This window comes from Coturnix japonica, chromosome 7, assembly GCF_001577835.2.
Source record: "Coturnix japonica isolate 7356 chromosome 7, Coturnix japonica 2.1, whole genome shotgun sequence".
Lineage (NCBI taxonomy): Eukaryota > Metazoa > Chordata > Aves > Galliformes > Phasianidae > Coturnix > Coturnix japonica.
In genome coordinates, this window is record NC_029522.1 from 10,915,391 (window position 1) to 10,937,671 (window position 22,281).

The 22,281-nt window shown below is 37.7% G+C and overlaps 2 protein-coding genes across 7 annotated transcripts in view; one reads left to right on the forward strand and one right to left on the reverse strand.

The window, feature by feature from the left end:
• GPR1 (G protein-coupled receptor 1) overlaps positions 1 to 22,281 on the forward strand; it is a 51,646-nt gene that overhangs the window by 16,605 nt on the left and 12,760 nt on the right. For 3 of the 6 annotated variants that reach the window (XM_032445813.1, XM_032445815.1, XM_032445814.1), the window contains one exon: positions 13,599 to 14,208. The gene's annotated coding sequence lies outside the window, so the exon portion shown is untranslated. Of the gene's footprint in view, positions 1 to 13,568; positions 14,209 to 14,468; positions 14,596 to 19,798; positions 20,124 to 22,281 lie in introns of those variants that run through there. The other 3 variants (XM_015868243.2, XM_015868240.2, XM_015868239.2) reach the window with 3 other exon arrangements.
• On the reverse strand, positions 463 to 14,564 carry ZDBF2 (zinc finger DBF-type containing 2). The gene is made up of 7 exons (XM_032445811.1): positions 14,523 to 14,564; positions 12,754 to 12,862; positions 12,126 to 12,174; positions 11,586 to 11,637; positions 10,913 to 11,018; positions 9,986 to 10,113; positions 463 to 5,733 (listed from the first exon to the last, which is right to left on the reverse strand). The coding sequence occupies exons 3-7, from the start codon at positions 12,172 to 12,174 to the stop codon at positions 2,919 to 2,921; spliced, it is 3,150 nt and encodes a 1,049-aa protein (XP_032301702.1). The 5' UTR covers positions 12,754 to 12,862; positions 14,523 to 14,564; the 3' UTR covers positions 463 to 2,918.

Sequence of the window (22,281 nt, forward strand, 5' to 3'; positions counted from 1 at the left end):
CAAGAATGGTAGTAAAATCTCTACCAACAAAAAACTTTCTTGTTAAGTAAATAATTTGTTTAGGCTTCAGAAAAATGTCTCTTCCTTCCTGTATGTTTTAAGTGCATCTTCGTCAATTCTCTTTTGAAGGTAATTTCTACAGTTGTTTCTCATGCCACAATTTCCCTTCTTCCCTACTAGCCACTGAACATTCACTGAAGAGGTTTTTAAACAGTCAGGACTGAAGCACAGAAAAAATATGAGCTACGTAGCAAATCTTTTTACACCATCAACCACTGAAGTATTTCCCAATTTAAACCAGACTTGTTTTCTTTAGTAACCATTGACAGATCCAATAGATGTTTTAGAAAGTTAAATATTTATCTTCTTACACTTTTATTTAAATATAACATTTTAAAAAAGGTGGAATCACACCTAGGAGTACATTATTTAGGAAAAGAACAAGTCATGCTGAAAAATTACTCGTTCTGTAGTCCTCAAAGTATTTTATTACTCAAAGTTTCAAGGAAATTTGCATGCTAGACAAACACAAGCTTGCAATAAATGAGTATGGAAAATAGTATTTTTGAGGGTAAACAAACATACACTAGCAATCTGACGGTAGAATGTGCATCAAACCTTATTCACAAACAAAACAATCCATTACTTTTCATGTGTACAATAGTGTGAGAAATGAAACTGATGAAGTCAGATAGGAAAACATTCTTGTATCATAAAAATATGTTAGAACGGGACTTACATATAGTTAATTTAAAGCTTTGCTTTAAAACAAACTTTATCTTATAAATCTTTTTTAATCATTAAAACTTTATTCTAAAAATTAGCCTTTCTATAAAAACCATTCCATTAAAATTTTGTTTTAAAAAATTCAGTTTTATATTAGACAAAATATTAAATTATACAGGCACAATTAGTTCAGAGGACTATAAAAACTCATATTATAACCCTTTATTTTCCAGTGACTTGTAATACAGCCATAAGATTCTTTGTCAACTGACAACCATAGGAAAACTTAATCATAGAAATCAACTTTTATTTCAAAACTAAAAGAAAAATTTTAAAATGTCAGACTATATTTGACTTGCCAGAAAAACTGGTTTAAGTACACGCACGTTTTTTACTTATGCTGAGAAATATGGATGTATGTATATTTGGGGGAGTTTTGTGATGCATTTTTTAACAATGAGTAGTTTATGATGACAGCTTTTACATTTCTCTCAGACATTTCATTTAAAAAATACAACAGTTCAAAGTGCAGCTTTATCTCAGTACAAACTGGTGACCCTTCAGAAAGTTAACCAAGAATAGGTTTTGATTTGGAGGGAGGGAATGCACTGGAGGAACGGTGTGCAATTGCAGAGTCAGCAGGGTCTTTCATAAGCTATTCTTATTCTATCTAAAAAAGATATATTGTACAAGTGTAGAATTTACAAAGACATTTACAATAGGATACATTATATAATGCATCCAACTGCAGATGTACAAACAAGAGCCCAGACTGTGATGAAGCTTAATTCTCTGCTTAAATCTTAAGACAGACGAAAAATTGAAACTGATTTAAAGGGTACAAAAAGCTTCAGCACTGGGGTTTCTGTATCCTAAACATTTTTTAATCAAATAAGCTGTCATCATAAAAACTGAAAGCAAATAAAAACCACCAAAACAAATGCAAAGAAAAAACAAGGAAAACAAAACAAAAACTCAAAACCAAGTATAACCAAAACAGCAGAATATTAGACTTCTTTCCCAACAAAGTCAGAGAGTGTCAATTGCCTGACAAGAATTATTATGGAATACTTAACTTTTTAATTCAGCTTATGTAAACATCTGTTTAAAACAGCTGTTTTAACTTTAACACATTGGTTGCTGCTTCAGGTTTGTTTTATTTTAATATTGTACTGACTATTTAAAATAAACTTTGAGCTACAGCACACAAAAATGTAACCAATAATGCACCCAATTAAAATCAAAAGATAAAAAGCACAGGGTCTCAAATTTAATGTTGAAACACTACAGGAACTCATTGCTACTTGTCTGTATTATGTTATTTCTATCCCCTCCCTAAGGAATGTCAAATTAACTTATGAACTTTACCAATAAGCTATCTAAAAGGAAAGCAAAAGAGAATAAAGAAAACACTAAACTTGCATTTCATTTGGAATTTGAGGATTCAGTATAGCCACCACCACGGTAATCAGGAGAGACATATTTCCTTACCAGGATGGTCCATTATTGCTAGATAACAGCCCACAGTGACTTTTCGTCCAAAATAACTGATTTGGACATGATTTCAGGAAAAAGCATCAGTATAAAACCACGTACAGTTGTATTTCATTTCAAAAAAGCACTGAGAGTTGTATACTATGCTAATCTTAATACCACTCATTAGGCAAATATATACGGTATTTTGTGTTGAACAAGGTGTGCATATATACAAACACAAAGTACATATACAGAATTCACCCCAGATTAATATACATTAATTTAATTTCTAGTATAACAGAATCATTTTTTTGCACTTTAAGAATAATGTGGAAAAAAATGAGAGTAGGCACAATTAATTAATACAGCTTCTAATTTACCTGATTATAGTGCACTATTATGCACTGATAATCCCATTAAAACAACATACTATTCAAGCCCATTTGTTTTGATGCACAGGTGAAGCCTAGTAAATAGGGCTCTAAGTGCTTTAAACTCAAACACGCAACTTCTGCAGCTTTACACAGTAGAACAGTGCAACATGTAACGTTCCATATACCAGGAACAAGAGTTTAAAGTTGTACCTGTTTCACATTAGACTGGCTTTGCACTTTCTGCAGCTCTAACGCTTCAACTGCTTTGTCTATGGCCTCCATTTGTTCCCTTTCCAGGTGCTGGCTATTCAAAAAAGAAGAAAAATAAAGTTGTTTTGGTGGCTAGCTCTCACCTGGTAGAACAATACAGTTTCTAAGTAATGGTACAGCAGAAGTTCTTCTTGAGGGTCGGTTCACAGTGCTAGGGTGACCCCGATCTCCACTTACTTCCCAGCTTCTGACTTTGGAAGAAGCTCGCTCTGGTTTCTTGGGAAAAGATCCCACTGTGCCTTTCTGTCTCTTCTCAGGAATACTTGTGACTGTTGAGTTCAGAAAAGTTCTTTTTGACTTCTTCCTCACATTTAATTTTTTAGCATCAGGTTTTTCTTTCTTAAGGTGTTTACCCACTGTAGTTTTCCTTGTTTGGTGCCTGTGAATGGGGAACGCTGACGATTTCTGGGCACAAGGAGAAAGTTTCCTTCTCATTCCCTCTTTTTGTTGCTTTTTAGTTCTGGAAGTTTGTTTGCCTGTTGTTACTCTGTTTCCTCTCCTTGCAACAGTGCATCTGACAGACATGGCTCCTGCAGCTTTTTTGGAAAAAAACGGTTCTTTGTTAGTGCTTTCTTTTCTCTTCCATATTGCTTTTGGATTCTCTCTGTCTAATCGGTCACCCCTGATGGAGGTCAGAGGAGTTTTGGTAACTCTGCTGTTAAATGGAGTTAATCTACCATCTCCTTCAACAACAGACTGGTGAGAACTCAAGGGTGAAATGACCAGCTGTTTAAAAGAGTTCTCGGAGTGGCTAGATACCAGACAATCTGTTCTGTCTGTGGAAACTGAAGATCCATCTCCTTTTTGACTCGAGAGCGTATCATTCCCTTTACCTGACTCTGGCAAACAAGTTGCTGAAGATGAACTATAGAAGTCTGACCGATTGCAGGACTTTGTCGGTTCTCTTTGTACATCAGCTAATTTCCTCATGTTTGCATCAAAGCTGAGACTTCTGAACAGCTGTCGAACGTGAGAAGGCTTTTTGGCCTTTTCCCCAACGGAACCCTTAGGTGGCATTTTCAGAATTCTGTTTGTCAGTGGGTCATAATACTTGAAAGAACACTGTTTGTATTTATACCTTACAGAGTCCTTGCTATCTGTAGAATTACGATTTTTCCTCATTTGGGGAACATCTACAGGTTTACTTTTACACTGTTTCATCTCTGGACATGAAAGTACATACACCACTGTCTTGGGCTGCACAGGGCTCATGATCTTGCTATAGGAATCAGGAAGTTTAAGGGCACATAGTCTAGTTTTCACGTTTGGAGTCTTTTCATTCTCTGGCCAAGTAGTGCTTTCTTTTTGATCAGATGGATCAGATTCTCTTCTTGTCATTTTTCTTTTTGTTACAGGGTAGTTCAATAGACTTGTTTGGGTGCCATGACTGACTTTAACCACCTGACATCTTGAAGCCAGGCGCCATGTCCTTTTCCTAGGCGTTTTAAGAATTTGTGGGTCGCATAGCCTATCTGAAGCTAAAGATGGGTTATCAAAATCAGAGCCACCACTTAAAGCATCATTAAACTCTGGCAGCGCTTTAACTGATGCAGTTTCTGTTCTGTTACCCTCGGCAGTATTGTTCCTTTTTTCGTCTTTCTGCTTTTTTTTCTTCATTCTCTTTCCTGTACAATTGTCTGAGGATTCACTGTCAAAATAGCAGCGAAAACGACCTTCCCTGAAATCACGCACAAGTTCTTCAATTTTTATATCATCTTCATGCATTATCTGAGACCAAGTCTTTCCCACAAAAGAAGGAGGCACATGAGGCAGAGCTGGAAGAACTGCTTCTTCAGGATGAACTACTATGTTCTGCTTCACTGTTTCGATTTGCTTCACCGACTCACTTTTTAAAACAGAAGAGAGCTGTGTTCCATAGTGTTTATCTTGCAGACTTATTTGGACCTCTTTTAGCAATTCTATGTCTTTTATAGCTGCCTTGGGTAAGTCTGTTCCTGACTGAATAGGTGCATCACAGTCAAAACTCATTTCAGAGCCCTCTAAATCAGCATGATCCAGAAGCGATGAAAAATGTGAACTGAGATTATTCTCCTCTTTGAAATGAAGTTCTTCATATGCAGTTCCATGGCAATATTTCAGAATAACATGTTCAATTGTTTCATCCACTGAACTTGCATCCCCTCTGCTCATCTTCACATTTTTGAATCTTGCTAGAGGTGGGGAAGTCCCAAGACCTAGGGAGCTGCTGATCCCCACAGTATCCCTGAGACGGAAATCAGACACCGAAGTTTTATCCTGAGTTTGTAAACCATCTCGTTTTAAAAGAGATTGACCTGAGGTAACATGTAAAGAATTCCTGTGGCTGCACACAGGACTCTGATGCAAAACTGAAGGGCATTTTGGGTGAACCACTGCCAGAGCAGGCTTCGATGCACTCCTACTGCGTACCTCCTTTCCTGTGTTATCACATCCACTATGCAGAATACGATTTGATGATGATGAAGTCTCAATATTTTTTTCTGTTTTACGATTAACAGCAGAACTGTGAACTAATGTATTGACAGGAAAACGCTGAGGTACTGGGCTCACAGCTGTAAACTGGCCTTCATGGCTATGATTTGCAATTTGAGCATCTTTGACGGCATTGCATTTTTCATTGCTACAATTGCCCATAGACATCTGGGATGTTCCTGTAACACGTGCCTTCTCAGTTTCAACTTTCTGAGTAAATGTCTGTGTTACAAAAGTTTCCTTTGCGTGCTCATGAGATAGGCATGGAACAGAAGACCGCACATCGTCAATGGATTCCTGGTCTTTGCTGCAAGTCACCTGTCTGCCTCTATTCTTCTTTTTCTCCACCTCTCCTGAAGTGGCAATCCTGGCAGACACTGGAGTGACAGGCAATGGCATATCATCATAGGTTGGCCTAAGAGGGGTTAAAAAAAAACAAACCTATATAAACACTGTAAACATGATTCTTTAATTATTTTTTACAATATATATATATTTTTTTTTAAGTAATTGCACCTAATGCACCTAACTTGAGACACTAGCTTTTCCACTTTAGCAAAACCATTCCATTAGAATTTGGGGGAAGAAACATTCCGTAAAGATAAAGACAACAGTTTAGTTCAGTTACCTGGTCACTCTCTTCACGCAGCTATCCATTAAGAATGGCCAAACTTACATTACGATAATTTTAAAGCTAGAGAATTAGTTTTCCCTTGTTGGAAGTTTGTGAGCTCAAAAACAAGATATTTATTTGGTAAAACTAAGATTTCTCAAATAATGAGCTTTTGTAAGGAAATGCAGCATTATAATACAGCATAATATAAAAATACCATGCAGTATAAATTCCTGCTTCCTGCAAAACACAGCTGCCTGATGTGCTGCACACATTACCAAGGAATTCCATGTTAATTACTTCTCACAGACATACCACAGCTCTGACTCACTTCTCTAAGAAGCAAAGTTATGATTGTCCAGGCTCACTGTGCCAACAGCAGACTTTCAGATATTCTAGAACTAGCAGTTCTGTCTTCAGGTTTGCCTCAAGTAAATATGTTTTATGTCTTGCAGAATTAACAGAACAGAGAGATACAGACTATTTCTATTATGCATCTCTAGAACACTGAAGGTTTAAACGTGTGTAGCAGATGAAAATTATTTTTATATGTAGTAAATACAAATGAAAAGAGAATGTGATGCTTCACCTGACAATTATAATCAGACCTTGTGAGACCCAAACAGATGCTGTTTGAATATATGCCAGATAGCCACACACCTTTTGTGGTGCATTCATCTGCTAATGGAAGTACTGAGAATAAATTCTGCCGAATAGTAATTTCCTTGGTTGCAAGCATTTAGTAGTCAACATGTGCAGAAGTCCTTGAAGGACTCGCAGATATTAATTATTTCCAAGTTTATAAAGTTATTAGTAAAGCTAGATGATACCAAGCATTTCTAACTAGATACTTCATACTGAGAAACAGTGACAGGAGATCTTATCTAAGGGTAGCTATGGCTCAGTCTTTTATTGAAAAATGGCAGATAAAAGAGGAATTCTCAGATTAGAAGGTCTGTTTTATGGTTGAAAAATAATAGGATGAGCTGTTTGAAAAAACCATTTTCATTGTTTATTTAATAGTAAAGTTTCATTTGGTCTCTACAGATTTGACAAGATTTAGTGTAGGAAAAAAACAAAAACAAAAAAACAAACCACATAAAACCAAACTTTAGTGGATTACCACCAAAACAGAAAAACAAAGCAAAGCAAAAGAAACTAAAAAACACACACCAATAACATATGCTTGAAACCACCAATTTCAAGCCCCAGGATAGAGCTCAAAAGTGATCCAACATTAGATCTTGTTGGATCTCTCCTAGTCTTCTTCATGCTCTTCCCCCAAGCCAGAAGTAATTAAGAATAAATCTTTCCAGCCAGCTACATACTCATCACCATTTAATTTCTAATCACATTTTCCTTAGCTTACTTGTTAAGCTTCATAGAGGAACAGCACAAAATCTTGGTTTTTGATAGATGCAACATGACAGATGTTATCAAGATAATTTATCTCAGTTCACGAAGTCTGTTATGCTTTCAAAGATGCCTCATGATTTTTCTTGACTAAATTTTCACTCATCAACTCACGGTCTTCTAGTTTCTTACAAATGGTTCACTTACACAATTATCAGGGAACAACTGACAAAGTATACTATTTATAATGAAGTAATTTCCAGAGTCTTTTACTTCAGCAAGATGCAAATTATTCTTCACTCAAGTTGAATGATGGAGTGATGTGCATATGCATCGACTGCCACTACTCCATTTGAAACAACAAATGTAGCAAACACATTGTTGATGCTTAACTATGCAAAGCAGTTCTAAGTAGTAAAACAAAAACTTCATAGCAACTAATTGTTTTTAGAGCTACAGCTGCTAAGTTAGCTGAGGTAATAGCACCGTAGAATAAAATAGCTGGAAGACTCTAAGATCTTGCCACCTTCATGGTTTCTGAAAAGGAAAAGCTGTGACTTACTGATCTCAGAACCATGCAATATGAAATGATAAAGGTCTGAGGGAGCCTGTTAGAAACCTAAATAAATTATTATTCAGGGAGGAAAGAAAAGCAATCAAAGACCAAAAACTGATTGCTAATATCAAATAGGTTAAGGAAAAAAAAAATCAGAAACAGATACCCTGTGGTTCAGGCTGTTCTATGACTCACTTGCCATTTTTGTAAAGTTTGACATCGAAGTGATTACAATTATCCTCTGAATATAAAGGAATGCAGTGGGACGGTTGAGTTAAATTCTGCTAAACAGCGAGGAATTAAACTTGTACCACACTTTGCTTGAGCCTAACTAGCCATATCAATTTACCAACAGCATTTCACACCTCCTCACTGCTTGAAATGCAAGTGTTACTTTAAAAGGAAATGAAGAAAAGATTATGGCACAATGTGTAATATTGCTTCCCTAACTCCAAAAATAAAACATTTTTTCTCAGTCAAGGGTGTATAATCACATAGAATACAGTGGAATTCTTGATGAAAAGAAGGAACAGAATGAATCAAAGTAGAGATAAGGGTTATTAGGTCTGACTAAGCACAAGAAGAAATCTCATCTAACACATTAAAAAAGAGGATTAATATCATATGAATGTGATGTAATCAAATACATCAGATGATTGAATTATGCCAGCCAGACAAACTGCTGTTCCCTGCTAAGCACCTAAGCTCTTAGGCAAAGCATTTTTGACTTAACTCCAAAATCTTACAAATCAGGATTAGATCTAAACAGAAGGCCAAAATGAGTAGAATTTTTTTTTTTTTTTGTCACTGTAATTTTTTCATCTGTGTGTGAAACACTCACTATCTGGATGCTGCTAGAAGATTGAATATAGATGAGTTTTGTTTTGGATGTAAAGCAAGTTCGCAAGTTCTTCAGCAAGTTCCCAGTTTCATTCACTTCAGTCTTCATTCACTTAGAAGATTATGTGTGATTTTCAAAAATAATTTCTAAGCAGACATTCTGTTCCAGGGGGAACAGAACTTCAATTCTGAAGCAAGGTACTTCTGGTAGTTTTACTACAAATTACTCCTCTAATGTGAGTAAAGATTTATTAAATGCTCTTTAACGAAAAAACAACCAACCACATCAAGAGGAAGGGATTTCCTCGGAAATTCAGGAAGAGGCAAAGCTCAGATAAGATGCTTTCTTACCACTTTCCAAACCACTACTAGAGATGCTGGTTCTGCAAAAACAAATCAAGTCTCACAAATATTTTTGTAATTCTTTTAAACAATAATCTTAATATCCTTTGTGTGAACTCATTTACTGTATGAGTTGTATAGGTATTCGGTAACTGAGTGAAACTGTTTATCAATCCAAGTGATTCAATTCTTATTTCAGATATTAGTTAAAAACCTAATGCTTTGACTCAGTCATTTTTCAGAGCAGAATCACAACAAAAATCTATTCACGCTTTTCCATCTTTGGTTTTCTTCATGCAAACTCTGTATGTACACGGAATTATTCCTCTCACATTGATCATCCAACCTTATCTAGATTTTGTACAGTATTTTTCTTATTCTGCTCCTTCTTCCAGCAATTTGAAGAAACACAGATAGCTTGGTTTTCCTAATTAATTATTCACTGAATGAAATAACCTTGTACTAGCAATATCTCAAGAGATACCTGCCTTTTTTCATTTGGGTGTTGGCCTAAAGCATAGACATTATTTTCTCTATGACAAATATAGAAAGAATACTGGAAAATGTTATTTATCAAGATACAATCAGTTCAGGCCAGGATTTTTTAATGCCTTTTTAATGCCTATAACAAGGAATGAGACTTAACTGACCTTCATACAGAAAGATGCTGCTAATATACTATCTGACCAATATATTATTACTTTTTGTTATGTCTGTACATGTAATTGTGATCAGTGGTGCTGTATCAAATTCATAAGCAGTGAAACAAAGTTTGAAAGCACAGAGACAACATTAAAAGAATATACTTATGTAAATACACTCAGTTCTGAATTCTGTTCAATATAAACATTTCACCTCAAATGGGAAAAATGTGCCGTTCAGTGACAGGACAGTACAAAGAATCACAATACAAGCAGACTACTAGCATATATTTAAAAAGCAAACTAACAAACATTACTATACCTGTTGTCATGGTATCTGTGGGGATGATGCTGCAAAACATCTTGCAGGAAACGCTCCATCAAGCTACTGGTACCCATACGATTCCTGCAGTAAGTGGTAAAATGTCTGTGCTGGGAGCTAAAAATATGCTGAAGAAAGACAAAATAGATAACTAGTTTAATATTACTGTTAACACACTGATCTATTCAGAAGAGTTATTTCCCATGTAAAACATAACTGTCACAACAAAAATGTTTCAACAAAAAGAAACATCTTCAGCCTTTTCTACTTTAAGACTGGAATTCAATGAGATTTTTACATGTGCATAGGGAGACGCAAATAATACTGAAATGTGTTGAAATCCCTTCTGAAGTGAATCTAAATCAGCCATTCTGCTGCTCACAGAGTGACTGGAACAAATACTGTAAATAGATTTATACATGATGATTAAGAATATTTTTGACCTTCATTTGAGCAAACATCTCATAATTTACTCAAATCAAGGAGAATTTTCATAAGCACAGATTAAATAGATTTCTACTCTCTAGTTAAAAAAGTCAAGAAGAGATCAACAGAATTAAGAACAGGTAAGTTAATAGTTGATCAAGTGCTCAGCTTTAATATCTAACACATTTCCTCTAACATTTAAGAGTTTATCTATTTCTCAAGGTTAAAGCTACAGAAACAAACTCAATGAGTGTAAAGTATAGTAGGGTTACACTTCAGAAAAGCAGACTGCAGTAAACATGCCATACGACCACCTTCTTTATAACACGTAAAAGAAGGATTTCCTCTACTTTGTATGCACAAGGAAGTAGCAGAACTCTCAAACTGATTTATTTCCATTCAGAATCAGTTGTTCAGAGCAGAAAACTACGTCCTGTAAGTTGGCAAAGCCTACTGGTACTTCTTGCTCTCTGCTGCTGAATTATGCAGTAGCCTTCTTACCTGCTCCAGATTACTGTAGTGTACATGGCAGCAGTTGCAGTATCCTTGTCTATTTTGTGTGGTGGATACTCCAGGCTGAGGACGTTCTTGCCTTCTTGAATGTAAACTGAAAGAAGCAGACATTTCATTAAGAAAATGAGAAAAGTTGGCTTGTTAATTATGTTCTTAACTCAGCATACCCACCTTACTATAGATCTGGAGCAAACTTGCAAAATAAACATTTCTATTTCAGAATCACAACAGCAAGTAGGAATACAGAGTTCTAGCTATTCCAAATATAACTTTTTCTTAAATGCAGAACGACATGTAACAGGTTAAAGGCAAGGCACAACTAGCACGGATTCTAATTTGAGTCAGTTACAGTCTGAAGAGATCCATCTGTCCAGAAAAAGATAGTCATTATCTTATTATTCTACTTTTAGCCTTCTAAAATTAAAAACAAATAAACTGAAAACTAAGAAATTCTGACACCCACATAATTTGTTTTGGACGCTACAGTGCCCTTCCCCATATTATAATACGTGTAAAGATAAAAGATCTCCATCATACATTATCTACGTTGTATCACTATCAACCATTACACAAGGTGACATGAGGTTGAAAAAGAGATTATTCTTGTTTTACTTTGTGTAAGCAGCAACTTGGATGTCAGTTAGATTATCACCTCACTTACCTGCTATTGCTGTCCTGTTGTAGTGAGCCTTCAACGCCATGTCTTTCCATTCCTATTATTAAAAAAAAAAAAAAAAGCTTTTACCTGCAGACAGTTAGTTCCCTTACATTGTACTTGTCAAAAACAGCATTTCAAAGCAAGTTTAAACATTAAACTAGACATTTAGAGAGATCTTTTCACCCTCAAAGATCCTCTATGAGGTTCATAAAATAAGCTTCACCCTTTCATGGTTGAAGTGAGCAGGTATTTTTCACATTTGTCTGGGATCAAGATCAAGAAATCTACATTCATAAGACTGTTCTACCCATAATCAGAGAGCTAAAATGCAGCATGTATTGAACAGCTCACCACAGGGAAAGAAAATCATGTTTGTACAGAAACCATTGTACAAATTAGAAGTCACTTCTTCCATCTACGTTCCATACTGAAATTTAGGAAATCAAATGATACGAGTGAAACTATAAGGTGAACTGATGTCTGTACTGATGGTTATTACGATGAAAAAATCTGCAATAAAAGCATATACTTCAAATGTCTCACCTTGTGCTGAAGCAGAAGCTTCATCAGATGGTTTGATTCTGTCAAACATCTGTAAATCAAAAATGAGATAATTGAGAATTAAAATAGCAAAAAGAAAAAAACAATAAACCCAGGCACATCTTCTAGTCCATCCTTCAGTCAAAGCCGCTAAGTTGTGTGAAATAGTTTCAACTGTAGACAATGACTTGACTTAAATTAATCTGCATTGTAAAAAGCATCTTCTGCTTTACTAGATTACCCCAATATTACATTAATAATGCACACTTCCTTCGACAGGAATTTCTGGTCTAAATAATGAAACCAAGTGCTATATTTATGGATACAACTTAGACTGTGTTAGGTTTTTAAGCAACAACCTTATCAAATTCATTTAATTGCTTAATTTCTTAAGTTATCTTTGCAGTGAATATGGAAGATGTACTCTAATAAAAACTATACTGTACTAAATAAAATAATCACTCACACTAGGAAAGAAATATTTATTGTTCAGAAGACCAGCAAACCAGTACTGAAAGGCTTATTTTTGTAACTGAAATATAACTGCAGTAACATGCTTTAGAGTGTCCAAACATCAACAATTTCTAACACAATCCTGTTACATTACAAAGTCAAACTTTCTAGTACAAACCTTAGTGTCGCCAGCCTTCTGCCACCAAAGGCAATTCCAGGCTAGCAAAGACCAAATGTCAAACAGGAGGCCATCTGCAGTGCAGGACACTTGTCTCTTCTCATCCTGTCTGTCAAAAAATTAAAGTGCCTTTTAAAATAGAGCTAATAACATGATTTCCTGGCCCTCAGGCATGTAAAATTTTCTGTAGTTCTTTGCAAACAGGTCAGACAATAAAATGAATAAACTTCTTTTTCATGTCTGCAGTACATCCATTTCTTCATTACAGTGGTAGTGTTTCCTCCTAAACCTTAACGGTTCCTACCAGAATAACTTTGTTCTCTACATATCAAATTCTGCTGATGCTGTTATTCAGGAAATTAAATATGCTTCTACAATAATAGAAGGAAAAACAACAACCAAACCTCTGTATTAACCTAACCGAGTCTTATTCATGGACCTACTCGGAAAAAAAACATTTTCCTTTATTTATACAGGTTCACCAGACACTAACTGGAACTTTCACGAGATGCTGGATATTCACAGCATTTCATGAACTCACCATTACATGCTCAATGAAGTATTACAAATTCCTTCCTACAGACATGGAAAGAGACAAATACCTCAAGAATTTCCACAATCCCTGTCACTAGAGCCCCCCAGCCTTACAACTCAGGACTTAGAAACAGGAAAGTGGGACCCTCACCCAGAGTCATCAGGGGCGCCACAGTTATCCTGCCCCTGAGCTGGATGACAGCACCGTAACTTAAAGGGTCTCATTTCAACTCAGAAATGCCAGACAGCAGCAACTGGAGTATGTGTGTGGGTAACCACTACAGTGATTCCTCACTTTTATTTTATTACAGGGGGTGGTTTCAGTGGCTGTGCTGACTGTTAAAAGAATGGAGATACTCCAGTCTGCGCATCTCCTCAGCAAGTTTCTACTGTTCAGAAGACTGAATGGACCAGATTTCCTCACAGAGGAGGGCCACACAATGTAAGACCTGTACATACATGTGCAGCCGCTAACAGAGAAAAATGCCTAAGGAGAACCTGTAGGGATACTTCAGCAGCTGACAGGAGAGGAGGAACACGCTGCAAACAAGCAGCCTCAGCTCAGAGTTCTGTGAGAAGATCAATGTACAAAATGACAAAGTAAAAAGCTGATCTGAAGCTATACGCAGACATTTGTGCCCTGGCACAAAGCACAGTGCAGTTGCAGCTCCAAAATCAGGCATGCCCAGCTGCGCCCTCACTTTATCAGCTCTAAAAATTCACGCATGATTTCTCAGATTTGGGGGCTTTGCATGAACAGTTCCAGCTTTGTTAGGATTCTTCTGACTGCAAATACCTTAAACTGCTGCATTAAAAAGTAAATCGCATCTGCGTTAGCATCCGTTTAGACACGCTACCACTGGGACAAACGCAAAACAAAAGCACCGAAGAAACTCTGATGCCACTCAAGTACTGCAACAGGTCAGTGAGAAGAGAGCACAAACGTCGGCCTTCGGGGCGGAGCCGCGGGCAGCTCTGAGTGCCGGGGCAGGGCCGCGATGCCCCGAGGGCTCCGCTAGACACGGCCGAGCCCTGCCCGCCGCGGTGCCGGGCTGCGGGGCGAGGCGGCGGCTCAGAAGCCTCCACCGCCGCCATGCCCGTGAACGCGCGCGCTCCCGCGCAGTTCCGCCGGGCAGCGCTCGGCCCCCGCCCCTCCCCGCGCACGCCGTCTCGCCCGTTGGCCTCGAAGGCCCCTCCCGCCTCCCGCCCGCTGCCTGCTGCCTGCTGCCCCGCACCGCGCCTTCCCGCCGCTACACGCGCCGCCCGACTCGGTCCCAGCACCGCCTCACTCACCTCCGTCCATTCCCAGTAAGTCCTTCCGTGGCACGCCGGGGTCATGGGACGCCATCCCGGCTTCCTGCTCCGGGGCGGCGCTGTGGGCGGGGCGAGGGGTCCTGTGCTCCTCCTTCGGGCGGTGGCTGCAGGGGCTTCGTGCTGCGGCCGCTGTTGGTTCGTTGTGGTAGTGGGTCTGCACACCTTACGTGGAAATAAAAAAAGCTTTTGGTTTTATCACAAGTGAAGTTAAAAATATGGCATAGTTCGAGTTCCCTTTAGCTTTCATCTCTTTAGATCTAATTTCCTGTGGGAAAGCAGAGATTGCATGTTTCCCTCATGTTGTGATTGCTGCAAGCAGCGTGTTTTAAACAGCTGAAGCACAAGTAAAGGTGACCAGCACTGACGTGTGAAGACAGGTGCAGATACCAGCCGTGACTTGTACTGAGGGGGAAATGACTGGAAAATTTAAAGTGAGGTTTTTGTCAAAAGGTGCTTCTGTTGTGGAGTATGAAACTGTGGCTTTATAAACGTCCGCCCACAACGAACAAGTAATTGAGCACAGAAAGTCACAGAAGAATTGTGCAGAACAGCAGGAGAAGGCTTCAATTTAGGAGGGAAATTACTCCAATTGCTGTTGGATTCATTGGATCCTTTTGCTTTGATACGGATATGTATTAATTGCCAACAGATAAGTAGCTTACACAGAACTTAAGTGGCCTGGTGACGTTTTGTTGTCTGATTTAATACAGAACTTGGCAAAACTCTTAACTGATGAAATGAGAAGGGGAGATACTGCATTTAGGTGTGTATAGCATAGGGGTTGTGTTTCTCAAGGCTGACAAGATCCACGGATCAGTATAATTGTAGCTACGTTTATTTTGCTGGACACAACTGAGTGAGATGGACTGGTCAGATGGCATGGTACTGTAATACAAACATACGAGGAGAGAATCAGTTGCTTCAGTAACATGGAAATGATTCTTGATGTCAGTGATGGACTAGTGAAAACCTAGTTTTAGGGTGTGTCCTGTGGGTAGCAATGGAGATATATGAGAAGCAGTCATGAAATCTTGCAGTTGCAATATGTCTTCAGAGAATATTTTACATGCGTGAAAGCTCAGGCTCACGGCCAAATTACTTCATGTTGGCAGAGTTGCATTGTTTAAAGTTATACATTCCACATGCAGCGAACACACTGTGAAATACTATCTCCAGCCAAAATAGTTTACCTTTATGATGGCCTTGCAGCAAACTTAGTGAGTTACCAACTGTAACTTGCTGGAACAAAGTAAGCTCAGTTATGAATCTAAGGTTTTGGTGTAGTTCAACGACTGACATTTCATTTCCAGAATACCTTGTGTAAAACAGAAATCCTTAGCAAAGAACACTGCAAAATCCATCTTACAGTGCCATCTAGCTTGTTCTTGGGATATTCCTGAATATTTTTTTGCGAAGATAGAAAGGAATCTTCTATCTTTTGGACTATCATTCTAAGATAGCAGAATTTAGGCATGTGTTGGCAGGTATTTCACAGCTTCCAGCTCTTTCTGTGTTTATGAAACATAGCAGTTAACCTAATACTCACATATGTACATGAACAATCCGTCAGGGCTGAGAAACCTCCCTCTTTTAAATATTCTTCTCTCTTCTGATATGAGCATCCACCTTTTTTTCCCCCGTAGATTATGTCTATGCCAATTGTTTCCACATACTGTCTCGTTCAGCTTGTACTGCTTTGCTTTCTACTTTTCCTTCAGTTTGACATGCTTTTCTGCTCCTGTTAGCCAAATCCATGTCAAGGCTATAGCTATGAAGAATATTAAGAAAACAATACCTCTGACAAATGTAAACAGTATATATATTTTTTCCCAAAGAGTCAAAATCCTTTCAGTAGTTGGCTTAAGATTGGAGAGAGAGAGTAACAAATGAAAATCAAGGTTGATAAAACTATCTGGGAGAAAAGCTGCTCAGAATCTCAGTTTTTTGCATATGTCCTTTCCATTTAAATTTTAAAAGCCTTTATTGTCATTGAATTGCTGTTTTGGTAAAATTGAATGAACGACATCCATTGAGGGCCAGGCTTTGAGGTGCACAGAGAGTGCTGTAGCCAAATGGCTGCAGAGGTGGATAACAAGACCCAGCCTGGACTACAAGGACAGCAAAACTCAAAACAGTCCAAAAGAAGCATGTAGGTTTTAGAGCACTTCAGTTCTGAGTCAACTTGGGAAAGGTGGATCTCTTCAGCTCTGTAGGAGAATGACCGTTCCATGATACGTGGTATTAGATTAAAAGCTTTAATTATGAAGAAATGTGGAATTCTCTTAAAGGAACATGTTTTTGAGGCACTTTGTCCTAAAACGGAAATTATGATCAGACTTTCTCCTAAGAAATTAAAGCAGCAGTTGAGTGGTTTGTATGCGTTGATCTAGCACTGCATGAAATACTTTCCTACTGGACCGAGCCCACCGCGCTACTGAAGACAGCATAGGGAAAATGTTGTCTTGGTGCCCACACTGCCCTCTTGTGGAGCAAAATAAAATGTGCTTGACTTTTCAAAGTGAAGGAGAAATGCCTCCCGATCCTTTTCCCCTTTGAAACTCGGAATAATGTTTGCTCCCAGAGAACGCATCTTTCATCGTAAAATGATAAGTAGCTCGGTGTTACATTCACAGTTATTCACTCTCTGCTAGTAACTGTTCAGTGAGTTCATCTCTCTGAAATATTAGTGTCTGTGTTTTCAAAAACGTGACACAAAGAACAGGACTAGGTCAGGAAGCAGGCTGGGGGTTGCTTGTTGTGACCGGTCATGAATTGCAGGATATTCTTTCACCTTCAGCTTGTGCATGGATTTATTTTTAGCTTCAGAAATAAGAGTCCGTTAACATTTGTTAATTCCATTTCCCATTTGTTTTATATTTATTTTCAAAAAATAGCACCATTTAAATTTGCCTGTTTGGTACAGTCAGATCAGCCCTTGAGAACTGACAATGTTTTCAAGTGTAGATGTTGGCTACCAAATCACTCTGAAATATACAATAGTTTCTGAAATGGACATGCTAGCAAATGCAGTAGAAAGTAGTAAAATGACTTGACTTGCCAGTGCTGAAGGGAGTTCTCTATAACCTGAGAGCCTCCACCTATGAAGGAAATGGAAAGAACAGTAGGTTCTATTATTACCCACAAACAGATAGCAGGAGAGAAACACACTTAGAACAGCATTATTCTCATCTGCATGGCAGAATGTGTCAATAGGCAGATATCAAACTGTCCTTTTTCATGGTGTAGGTATACCACAGAATAAATGCATGTTTTACATGAGAAGCTAACATGAACCTTGAAATATTTTAAATAGGAATCATAAGTAGCTTTTATTCCCTTCTATCTCACCACCCTTTCCATCATAGGAACTCTGAGATTATTCATGAAAGTAAATATTTATCCCCATTATTCAGGCAGGGAATAATGTGCTTCCAATAGAACTAATTTTCTAAAACCTTGTTGTTGTTCTGTTTAAGAGCATTGAGTGTTCAGGCTCCCAAAAGTTATCTGCCTACTTTGACCCCTTTGAATATCTAAATTAAACGTTTATGTATATATAAATTCCAATTGAGCAATTCCAGTTTTAAATAGATGTGGATGAATGTAAGATGACCCCAAGTGTAAAATACCTCAGCAGCTTCCTTGTCTGCAGTGTCATTTATGGAAATCAGGGAGCTGCAAATATATATGCTAAGATGTTGAGTCAGTTGGTGTTCTGCAGGCAGCTTAAGGTGGGGACAAAATGTATTCCCAAGGCAGTTAAACAAATGCTCTTTTCTTTCACGTTGGCTGTTCTAAATTATATTTAATTTTTTAAACGTTCCCACAATAAACCACATAAAATATTTTCTTACATCCAAGAGCAAGCAGGCTCTACCTTGTTTTACCTTGGGAATCATTTAAAGAGAGGCTTCTTTATCCTATTCAGAAAGAAAGGGGAAAAAAAGGGCAGGAAGTTAAATAGCGTGGAATAGAGAGGCTATGTTTTTCTCCAGGGACAAAACTTGCTTTTAGTCTAGCAAAGCTGATAAGCAACAACATCAGCCTTTGAAAGAAACCTCTTTCTCTTCCAGTTGGAAAACACAGAGACAATTTCATGGAAAATTCAGAAAATGGAGGAAGTAAAAGAACAAAAGAAGCTGTTGTTTGAGCGGTGTTCAGCATTCTGTGTGCTATTATTGTATTTGTAGTAGTTCTCTGGATCAGAGTTTAGTGTCTTTGTTTTCTGGTCCCTCAGTAAACCAGAAGCCTCTTACATGTTGATGGATGGTCTATATATGTCATAGAGTCAGTTTCTGCTTTGGACACAAGGTACATACACTCAGTGTATTGCCTCTTTGCCTTAATTCTCATCTTGAAACGGAGAAGGGGCAGTTTCCCCCTTTGCACCATCTGCACTTCCATGTCAGGTGCCATTTTGTCAGTCTACCCTTCTGCTGCCATCTGTCACATGGCACCTTTCACAGTAAGTATTTACGTCCATCAAGCAGAAAAACAAACTGACAAATGTATAAAGCAACTTTAAAGATACAAATATATATGTGCTGAATCCACTGACTGTTGTGTCTGTGAAGATCCACAGCTGATTAAGTTCTACTGGGACTGGCACTCATCCTCTCCTCCTTATAATCCTTCTTGTTTCCCTGCATTGTTAATCATCTTTACAAACTATAACAATTTAGCTATGAATCGTTAATGATATTTGCAGAAAAATGAAACTTAAATGACCTCCTGGGTCACAGAGTTATGTGTGTTGTGTGCAACACCAGGATATAATCCGAGCAGCTGTAGATTTGGGAGCTGGTAAATCAAAGGGCTGGTATATAAAAGATGGATGACTGAACCCTCACAACTTAAACTTTAAATAGAAAAGAGTAGGTGTGGGCACCCATACTGATGATTTGGACCCAGATGGATGGAGAAAACTAAAATCCTAAAAAGCATGGCTCAGGTTGTCCTCTGCTTCTCCTCTTTCAAAGGAGTGCCCAAGATTTATCATACGCCTGTATTTGTTTTGTTTGTAGGAGTTGCATAAAGTGCTGCTTTTAAAGATCTTGTTCAAACTTGTATGCAGATACATATTTATACACATACAGTAATTCATTTCTACGCTTGTGTGTTTTTTTGCATGTTGATTAACTTCAACACGTTAAACATGAAAGTCTAAAGAATTTCAATATCTGCATAGAAAGATGTGGATCTGCTAAAAGCCAAAGCTCCCTTCATCGGGCTGTTTGGTCTAAACCCTCGCAGAATGTTGTTGTAGCTGCTGACTATGGTATATGGCAGGCAGTTAAGCCACAAGCAAACATTGCAGCTTCACCGAAAGGATAGGCATGAATAGTCATTAGTTCCACGGAAAGGCAGGAAATTACACTTTTCCGGATTGTCAGGTAGTTAAATACAGTCTTTCCAAAGTGGATTTTTATCGGTGAGGTGTTGATTCAAACAAAGAGCACAAAGGAATAGCGAATAATTAAAAGCAAAACAAACTGAACTCTAAACATGTGAATCCTCAAAAAGTAAGTAGCTAATTTCTTGTGTTATTCAGCTTAAATGAACCCTGGGAAAAACTAATATCTTTAGTTTGACCGAATTTACAAGTACATAATTAATACAACTTAGCTGATTTTATACATTTTGGATTTAGTCTGATGTGTTCTTCAGTGTTAAGATTACCTGCTCATTTTAATATACAGCTCAATAAGAACCGGTGGTCCTATGAGAGGGAAGTAATTGTCACAACCAGCATGTATTTGTATTGCTGGTAAATTAAAGCTGTTTTGCTTTTGTTAGTCAGTTTGTAATTCATACTTTGGTTAACACTGTTAAGGCACTTTCAGAAGGGTACTCTGTATTTTTCCTTCCATATATACTGTTTTTGTTTTATAGGTTGCTTTTTTTTTTTTTTTTTGTATGTTTGTTTCTAAAGAGAAGAAAAATTCTTATGCATTTTAGAACTTACTTGCTTTTCAGTGGACCTAGTCTGTTCAGTGCTGCTCAACCCCAAATCTGTTATTTGTCTGAAAACATTCTCCCTTATTCACTTTTATCAGCTGTAGATTACTAGTTCGCTGCTCTGCAAGTTCTACACTTTCTCAAATGTAGAATAAAAACTCCAAAAGTTCATTAACTTACCCTGTTGAAAAGGCAAAACTGATGCAGTGAAATAGAAGCAGCTTCCATATTGGTAATGGCAAAGATATGAAAGCAAACAAGGAGTAATTTTTCTAATTTCCTTTCTTCCAGGCATAAAACATTCAAAAATTATCTGAAAAGATCTGGTATTCACACTGATAAAATGATATCAATGGTTAATGTGTTGCAAAAACATTGGACTCACCATTCCAGTTTTTACTCTGAGCACAGAAGGAATTAAAACATAGGAAGCTGTAGGAAGTAAGCTTACATTCCTCAGGGATGTAAGATTCCCTTTGTGGCTGATCAAAACTGCAGAAGAGTGAAGTGATATATTTAGATCTGAACAGAAAACAAACAAAAAATCTGTTCAGATTAAAATAGAAGTTTGCCTGTAAAACCCTATTCTCTATTTATTTTGCTCACAGATACGCTGCATGTGCAGGTCATGCTGTGCAAACTTAGTAACTGCTCACCACTGCAGAAGACCTTTTAAATTGAAAAGAGAAAAAGCAGGAAGAGCATACTGGCAGAGAAAGCCATCTTTGAAATGCTGCGACTTGCTCTTCCTAGGGATGGAAAAAAAAAACCCCTCCTTTTCCATGAAAAAAAAATTGCCTCTACAAAATTTCTTCTGGATCCTTTGCAGCTGTGATTTCATGTTTTCCTCTATGACATGCAGAGTGAAGAAAATTGCTGTGTGAATTTTAATCCTCCCATGATTCAGAAGGATGAAGGAGTTGAGCTATCAACTCAATACATGCTAAAGCAGTCCCAGTCGCTTAAGTTTATGGTGAAGGAAACAGCCTCCTATAGACAACTGTTCACCATCTCAAACTAATAGAAACCATCACACTCATCAGAATACTCCCTGCACCAAGAAGGTGAAGAGCAATTGACATATTTAATTCTACTTTGCTTGCCAAGGTTTTTCTTTTAGTGTAAATCATATGTGGGCATTTCTACCCAGTATTTTTCTCTCTTGTCTTACTCAAATAGTGCTGTGCAAGCCTATGAATTAACTGCCTCACAATAACTGGATCTGATGGTGTACCTACAGAGATAGATTACTGTACTACTACAAGCAAAATACTCTACAGATCTGCAGTTAAATTGTGCTTGCATTCATCCTATCCCAATATTTACAAAAGAACTGCTATTAAAAGAGCTTTTTATCATCTAAGACTCACCTATCAGTTACCTAGAAGAAAGAAGTATTTAAACACCAAGAAATAAGCAAGTGAGGTGCCAAATCATGAGGTCTTCTGAAGTATTTCTGCTCTCTTCAGGCAACCCAGCTATCTGTCTGTATGTCACATATTTGCAAGTATTATGTCCCACCACCATCATTTTCTCCAGGCCCAGACTCCGTGTCCTGCTGTAACATAATCTCTATCCTTCTCTCATTTGTAGCATTTTCCTCCTCCTACAAGCTATCAGCAGTTTACATTATATTGGCAAAACGATTAGAGCAGACGTGGAAGAAAGACAAAGATGGTTGTTTTGCTGGAAGGAGTTTCTGGCTCCTGATAGATTCTATAA